General features: G+C 41.4%; 1 protein-coding gene across 1 annotated transcript; it reads left to right on the top strand.

The window, feature by feature from the left end:
* The first annotated feature begins 1,212 nt into the window (after positions 1-1,212).
* On the top strand, positions 1,213-7,942 carry ren (renin). The gene is made up of 9 exons (XM_048241437.1): positions 1,213-1,346; positions 1,586-1,739; positions 1,935-2,058; positions 2,189-2,307; positions 2,464-2,660; positions 3,813-3,935; positions 4,025-4,169; positions 6,753-6,851; positions 7,299-7,942. The coding sequence occupies exons 1-9, from the start codon at positions 1,273-1,275 to the stop codon at positions 7,458-7,460; spliced, it is 1,197 nt and encodes a 398-aa protein (XP_048097394.1). The 5' UTR covers positions 1,213-1,272; the 3' UTR covers positions 7,461-7,942.
* The last annotated feature ends 276 nt before the right edge of the window (positions 7,943-8,218 follow it).

Raw genomic sequence — 8,218 nt, 5'->3', positions numbered from 1 at the left:
GACACATCAGGTACCGTGGGAACAAGCGCCATGAATGCCACTAGGAAGATAGATCATGGGCAAGGAAGTTTTTGAATTTGAGTTGTACATTTTCATGAGATATCAGTTATTCCTCCACTTAGTTAGTTGGAAACAAGCTGTTGGGAACAGCTGGTCCATTGACTGTAAGCGACACTAAGAAGACAATTTAATCCAGTCCTCTCCAGAGCAGGGTTATTGATCATGATGTAACCTAGAACCAAGGGTTGTTTGCCCTCCAGATCTTTACATAACCCCACTGTCCTAACATAAACTTCTCTTTCACATGCATTATCACTCTGTGGCTCTCTTTCTCTCCATGTATTTCAGACCAACAATTGCAGGACTCGTCAGCAAAGTGAGAATAGATCAGTTAGAGAAAAGTCTGGCAATCAGTTGGTCATACAGTACTGTTGAAGAGATAAGAGAGTAGAAAAAGAACACAAAAGAGAGTTGTTGAGTGCTGTTGACCTCATACACGTATGTGTCTGTTTCTGCAATAGTTGTTTTTTTGTTCAAATATGGGAGAAGTACCAACTGAAGCAATATGAAGAAGAGCAAGGCATTCAAAAGCATTATGCACATTACAATTATTAGCAGGACCTATTTTGGTGTGTGAGTTGTTTTTACATATTTTCTCTCTTGTATTTGCTTTGACTCTGCACCCAAGTAATAGTGTTATGGGGATGTGCGTGTCCTCGCTTCAGCTTTAGAAGTTGCTGTAGATTTAATCATGATTATATCTACAGCATTTACAGAGACCCTTTACCTGTGGCTATTGGAACTATCCATACATATCTGACATCCATTAGCTCTCTTGTTGATGTTTCCCAGACTTGCTGCCATTAGCTTGAGGACATCGCAAGGCGACGCATAGGCTGTGATGACTATACTGAGCTGGAAGTCCCTGGCCAGCCTGCCCCATCTCCTCATTTACCCCCTCTAGGTCGAAGGTCAACCCACCCAGGGACCAGTTTATCAACCAGGGAGTGAGAGACAGGGGCCTGTGGGGGTGGAGGGTTCTTTTCTTCTTGGGAAGCACGACAGAGGCTTAAGAGTCAGAGATTTCCTGGGACACTCCGAGAAAGGAGACATGGTATAAAAAGAGGAAAGAACTTCAAAGTCATCAGAAAACCCTGGAGTAAAGGGATTGGAGAGAGAAAGACGAAGGCTCTCATCTTGATTTGTAAAGGATTGTGGATATACTTCCCATTGGTGATTTGGAGATTGGACATCTGTTCTGACAGTTAGCAAATGGCCCTGGGAATGCATGGCTGGGTTCTACTTCTACTTTCAGTTGCCGCGGCATCCAAGCAGGCTTTACACAGGTACTCTAATACATTTATGTCATTATTGTATTAATATATTATGTGATGAAAGAGAACTGTACACATAACTATTTACATGTTATTATTCAGTGCAGACGTGTTTGTCGACTGTCTCTCCGTGTGCATTTGTGACATGGTTAGCATTTGGGTAAAGAAAACATGAAGGATGCACTGGCAAGTGTATTTAATCTAAAACCTATTTTCCATCTTTTGTGGTGGATATACTGTTTCCTTGTTAGGATCTCTCTGAAGAAAATGCCCTCCATCAGAGAGACTTTACAGGACATGGGGATCACCCCAGAAGAGATCATCGCACAGCTGATCCAGAAGAGGGGTGACAGTCCCTCACCTCGCAATGGCACAGCTCCTACCCCACTAACCAACTATCTGGATGTGAGACACCTCAACACATTAACAGACACACAAGACACAAAGATTAATTTAACACGATTCAAGAGCTTTGTTGCCTGTTGACTCTGATGTTTTCTCTGCAAATTAATTTTGGAATTAGTTCTAGACATTTGCATCACCCTATTATTATTATCTTCTCCCATCTCACGTCTTTCTGTTGCCCTTTATATCTTTCAGACTCAGTATTTTGGGGAGATAAGTATAGGGTCCCCAGCTCAGATGTTCAATGTGGTGTTTGACACAGGCTCGGCCAATCTGTGGATTCCGTCCTATAACTGCTCCCCACTTTACACAGCTTGTTGTAAGTCTCCTCCACATACACATTTCAATACTGGTGCAAATGGCATCCGCACACACACTACAGAGGTCTATTTTGGCCTGAAGTCCAAAAGCAGGCAATGTTAAGGAATGTGCTTTTCTTTATCTCTCAGTCACTCATAACAGGTATGATGGATCTAAATCTCACACACATATACAGAATGGCACAGGCTTCTCTATCCAGTATGCCTCTGGGAATGTGCGAGGTTTCCTGAGCGAGGATGTGGTTGTGGTGAGACACCTTAATGCACAGTATGCTAGTATGCTAATGGGATACATTTATGACTAAAAACAATATATACTTTGGAAAAAAAGATGATCAGCATGTTCAAAGGGAGGATATGACATAAATGTCTTCTGTTGTGAATGTCATTGGTCCCATCTGTAGGTGGGGGGCATCCCAGTGGTGCAGGTGTTTGCAGAGGCCACAGCACTTCCAGCCATCCCATTTGTTTTTGCAAAGTTTGATGGCGTGCTGGGAATGGGCTACCCTGACGTGGCCATTGATGGCATTACACCAGTATTTGACCGCATCATGTCCCAGCATGTACTCAAAGAGGAGGTATTCTCTGTGTACTACAGCAGGTTAGTCTGTTGCAAGCACGTCTCATAAACTGGTCAATCAGATGCACTACCACTTATTACTTTTATTATTGAAAAATAATAAAAAAAATATTTAAATTATTATTGTTTCTATACAGTGAGTATATATATATATACAGAGTGTCTATTTACACCCCTGGTACAAATAGCCTTGGCCACACAGCTGAGCTATTCACACCCTGAGACATAACAACAAAAAGACGTTGCTCACGTGCACAAAAAAAATGGCGGACATTCGTTTTTTCATCAGCAGTAAGTGAAAAATTCTAAAAGGTTTCGGCACTAATATCTGTTCAGATTCAGTTTTAGATTGAAAAGTTGTGTTTTATTTTCATAATCTTGGTTCAGTGAACACATACAACCATCAGTTTGTCAGAAACGTTGTGAATATAACGATAGTGCAGTGGTGACAGACCTGGGTTAGAACATGGGAGACTAGGGTTCAATTCCCGTGTGATGTGTTTTGGCAGAGTGAGTGTGCATGTGTACCAACGTCTCTGGAGAGAAGGCGCGCAATTTGAACAAGAAATCGGTTCTCAAACGGAAGTTTTTATTGCAACAATTAGTTAGTTCATGCACCAGGGTGTAAATAGCATACAGTACTATAAACACCAAGGTACGAAAAGCATCCACTTCTAACTGTACATTGATGCAAACAGCATACCTTATTCAGAGTGTCTATTACACAGCTGAGCTATTCACACCCTGTTACGTAACAACAAAAATGTTGCTTATTTTTTTTACAATTATTATTTCATTGTGTGATCAATATGCCAGAATAAATGCACAGGGGTGCAAATGGCATACACTGATATTTGTACCAGACGGGGTATTAATAGAACACATTGCTGTGTGCACCAGGGTACGAATAGCATACATTGATATTTGTACCAGACGGGGTACTAATAGGACACATTGCTGTGTGCACCGGGGTACGAATAGAATTCACTTCTAATTGCACCATGGTACAAATAGCATACACTGCTAATTGTACCAGGGGTGCAAATAGCCTTACCCATATATATATATATATATATATATATATATATATATATATATATATATACATATATATATACATATATATATATAAGCACTCTTTGCTAATGTTCTTCTGTATTAAAACCTTGTCAGAGATCCAAAGCGAAAGCCTGGTGGAGAGCTTGTTCTCGGTGGGACAGATCCTGACTATTACACAGGGTCCTTCAGCTACCTGGATACCAAAGAGGAGGGGAAATGGGAGGTCAGCATGAAAGGGTGAGCGCTTATTTACTTTTTTTCAGAACTACTGCCATCGTTCATAATGAACTCTCCTCAACAATATCGATCTCTCTCTTCCTTTCTAGAGTGTCTGTGGGCACAGATATGTTGTTCTGTAAGGAGGGATGTACAGCTGTGATTGACACTGGCTCCTCCTACATCACAGGCCCCGCCTCATCAATCTCTGTTTTGATGAAGACAATTGGTGCCACTGAACTGGCCGAGGGTGGGGTATGTAACATTAGTGAATACTGTATGTACTAGTAAAGAGTAAACAGAAAAATAGAGCATCACTTCCAGTCCACACTATTCTGACGGAGAGCCTATAGCACTGGGTAAGACTGCTATTTGCACCTCCTTGGAAGTGAGGAGTTGTCTATGACCCTGGTTGCCATTACCACTCTGTAATAGGTGCTCAAAGATGCTCAAAATATTGATACTTAAAGGTGGTGGTTCTAATCCAATATACTTTTTGTCAAACTTATTGAATGGCTCCTCTAGCTGTCTGCTCTGAGTGTGCAGTCGAACCCTTACTGTATGTTAATAAACAGTCCTGTCTCTGTAAATGGACAACAAACAGAACAGCTAAGCCATTAACTATTCCAGGCAATCAACATGTTGCTCCAGGAGCACAGAAGAGAGGGGTGGAATCTAACTCTAAATACTGTAATTACTGTCCCTGTACTACAGTGTACCTTTGAAGGTGCAGTCAGCGATTGCGCAGGAAGTTGTGTTTGTTTATGTTTATTTTTAAAATTATTAGCAGACGCTCCAAAACAATATACATTATATTTTAACCAAGGACCAAACAAAACACACCAGAGAGGTAGTTCACCCCTCCTGTCAGTATTGCGAGAGAAATTCCACACAGGGTTTTGTTTTTGTTTGGGGGACAGGCTGCTTCCACTGTCTTTGTTTCCAGTTTTTGGAGACCGTTTTTATTTTACTCTGTACTCACAGAATCGGCCGCTAGCAGTTGTGAGGAGATGACTGCTGACAAAAAAGCTTAAAATTGTGTACAGTTGCTGACTGCACCTTCAAGTGCAAGTGCAAGGCATTAAATGACACCACATGTGACCCTTTGGGGAGGTCTGGTGTATAAACATGGCTCTCAAGAAGAACATTTCAATAACCAACTCATAAATAATCTGCATAATATTTCTGCATTACACAACATTACATTTCTGACCCCATAAATTATGATTCTTGTATTTGGAACACCACACAACAGCATAGCTATAGCCAAACGGGGCTGTCAGTAAGGAAAACGTGTGATATCTACCTGAAAAAAATGACAGCAGAACTTTTTGCCAGTCACCCACACATGCCAGGTACTGTACATTGAGAACCCTTATTTTCACAGCCAGTTTTGTCAGTGTCAATTGTGCTACTTTTTCATCGTCTCTTGCACAATCGCACAAGCGTGATACCCAATGGACAATGATTTGAGACCAAGCAAACAAACCACATTTCTCACACATGTCTAAGATGAGTTGGCCGGTGATGAAGAAAAGGATGATTTCTCTGGGGTAGCAAGTCTTATTTAAAAGATTATGAGAAACCTTTCTGAGAGAATTCCCGTCTTTGGAGTTATTGGTGCCATACTGAACTTATCGTAACACCTCCAATTATCACCCATTTTGTTTGAAAATTCTAAAACAACAATGTTTTTTAATACTTCAAAACAACATTTGATAAATGAACCTTACATTTTTCAGTAGCCATAGGTGTGTAGATTTGAACAAAATCTGGTTTGGTTCTTACCGGGGCTTTTACTGCCTGATAAACAATATTTTGGTTACCACGCTCAGAGGTTAGTGCTGGCCTGGTGGGTCGTCTACTTCCACCCTTTCACACGGCACATGAACAGCTAGACCGAGAATTCTTGTCACTACTTCAAAATTCCACTGGAGCGCCAAGCGGATTTGTACACGCAGACATACAACACTGTTTACAGCTCTTCGAGTCACGGTAAAATGTAATTTTTGGTACATAGCTAATTTAGATACACCAATGGTGTGGGTGCTTGCGTTTCTTTAGGAATCCGCCGTCTTGGTTTGTATAGAAATTAATATTAAGTGACACATACACGCAAGAGGACGGACTGAGGGGACTGGTGGTAATAGGCGTTCCGATACCTATCTGTCTGTGAGGTGAGGCAGAAGGTCAGAGAGGAGGTATACGTGCATAGTGCAAGTCTTTGCATGTCTGGATGCCAGCAGCCAGACCAACGGATACCTTGTCTTAGCTGAATTACTGAAGCTAAGCAGGTGTGGGCCTGGTTAGTACTTGGATGGGAGACCTCCTTGGAAAACTAGGTTGCTGCTGGAAGTGGTGTTGATGGGTGGTCAGTAGGTGGCATTCTTCCCTCTGACCAAAAAGATCGATCTCAAGTGACGGGGACACTGTACTGTAGAATGCCGAAGATGCCGTCCTTCGGATGAGACGTTAAACCGAGGTCCTCACTCACTGTGGTCATTAAAGATCCCACGACACTTATTGCAAAGAGTAGGGGATTCCCCGGTGTCCTGGCTAAATTTCCAACCTGGCCACCTAATCATCCCCCACTGTAATTGGCTCTCACTCTCCACCTCAAGCTGGTGTGTGGTGACCGTTCTGGCGCATAATGGCTGCTGTGCATCACCCAGGTGGGTGCTACACATTGGTGGTGGTTAGTGAGGTCCCCCTTTCCATGTGAAGCGCTTTGTGAGTGTGAGTGTTGAGAAAAGTGTTATATAAATGTAATGTCTTGTTGTTGTTGTTGGAGCTTGTGTGGATAACAAAATGGACTAATTCCTACCTTTTTCCTGTTAGTACACAGTGAACTGTGATCTGGTCAAATCCCTACCCAGCGTGACCTTTCATCTTGGAGGTCAGGAATATCCACTCACAGAAGAGGACTACATCCTCTGGGTATTTGTCCTGCCAACTTTTCTGCCATTTGCAGGTCCAGGTTACTTATAATAGTCATTATCATGGTGAGATACCTAAGAAACTATTATTAGCAACATTCAAGCATTGAAGTTACAGTACAAGTGTTTACAAGCATTTATTCAGCTTCAACATCTGTCAGCAGTTCTCTTGGATGTTAGCTTTTCCAAGCTCAACAGCATAACATCTATAGTCCTTTTAAGCTTCTCATCTCATTCCCTTTATACAGTACATGCTGCAAGAGTAATGTCCAAATTGGTAGCGATTGTAATATTTTGGTAAGGGTGTAATAAGTTGGAGAGGGTGGGTGCACTTAATTAGCAAGTTGCCTCACCTCTTCATACACTTTACACTTTTTGTAAAACATATTTGACATCATTCTATTTTACCAAATAACTCCTATGCCCAAACTTTCTTCTCACACTGTAGCAATCGCAGTTTGGAGAAGACATCTGCACTGTCACGTTCAAAGGCCTCGACGTTCCGCCCCCAACTGGCCCCATCTGGATCCTGGGGGCTAATTTCATTGCCCGCTACTACACTGAGTTTGATCGACATAACAATCGAATAGGCTTTGCTAAAGCCGTGTGACAGGCATACCTGATATTTTTTGTCTGTGACTTTTTGTGTCATTTGTTTTGCAGTTCTTTGTTTCTCTTCCTTGAGTCTTTGCTATACTTCTAGTTTCTCTTCCATTTCTTGAGTTAACCTGCCAACACTGGTTCCATGTATAGCAGCATGAAGCTGCATAACTGCTGAAAACACAAGAAATAGCTTTTAAACAATATTTTACTCACATTGTTAACACTGGACTGAAAGACTTTAGTTTGCTGTTGTTAGGGCAGACAGTGAGGCAATGGTGTTTGGCCATAATTTACTATCTCTTAAGTTAAGTTTGTCAGGGAAAAAAGATACCCAGAAATGCCATACACATACTATTAACAAATTAAGTTTTGCCGCTGCCAATTTGCAGTGACGTGTTTTGTTAAAGAATGAAACTTCATTATAATGAGGCTGTGAGCTTTTCCGTCATTCAAACAGACTAAATTCCTCTACTGATTGCACTAAAATGTCTGAATGGATGCTAATGTTGTTGTACACTTCTACTTTCAATGAGGTCGTTTTGCCAGATGCAATGGTGTAATGAAAGATTAAAGTTGCCCAACACCCATACACACGCTGTATTCGCTCTATCAAACATTTCTTTTTGTCCACTGGAAATAAGACAGGAGCAATGCAAATCCTGGCTAATTTATGTATACAGTCACATATTCTACTGTCCTCTAACCTCCACATATATGAATTTCATTATCATTGACATTTGTTTGTACAGATAGTATGTTATCTCT

The sequence above is a fragment of the Alosa alosa genome, chromosome 4, assembly GCF_017589495.1.
Source record: "Alosa alosa isolate M-15738 ecotype Scorff River chromosome 4, AALO_Geno_1.1, whole genome shotgun sequence".
In the NCBI taxonomy this organism is placed as follows: domain Eukaryota; kingdom Metazoa; phylum Chordata; class Actinopteri; order Clupeiformes; family Clupeidae; genus Alosa; species Alosa alosa.
The sequence above is the reverse complement of the archived record's forward strand: the minus strand, read 5'-3'. Positions and strand labels throughout refer to the sequence as shown.

Excerpts from the sequence above, each read along its gene's own strand:
- ren (XM_048241437.1), top strand. The coding sequence starts at position 1,273 with ATGGCCCTGGGAATGCATGGCTGGGTTCTACTTCTACTTTCAGTTGCC. Across the intron at positions 1,740-1,934 it reads CACTAACCAACTATCTGGAT|ACTCAGTATTTTGGGGAGAT; the intron begins GTGAGACACCTC and ends TATATCTTTCAG. Across the intron at positions 3,936-4,024 it reads TGGGAGGTCAGCATGAAAGG|AGTGTCTGTGGGCACAGATA; the intron begins GTGAGCGCTTAT and ends CTTCCTTTCTAG.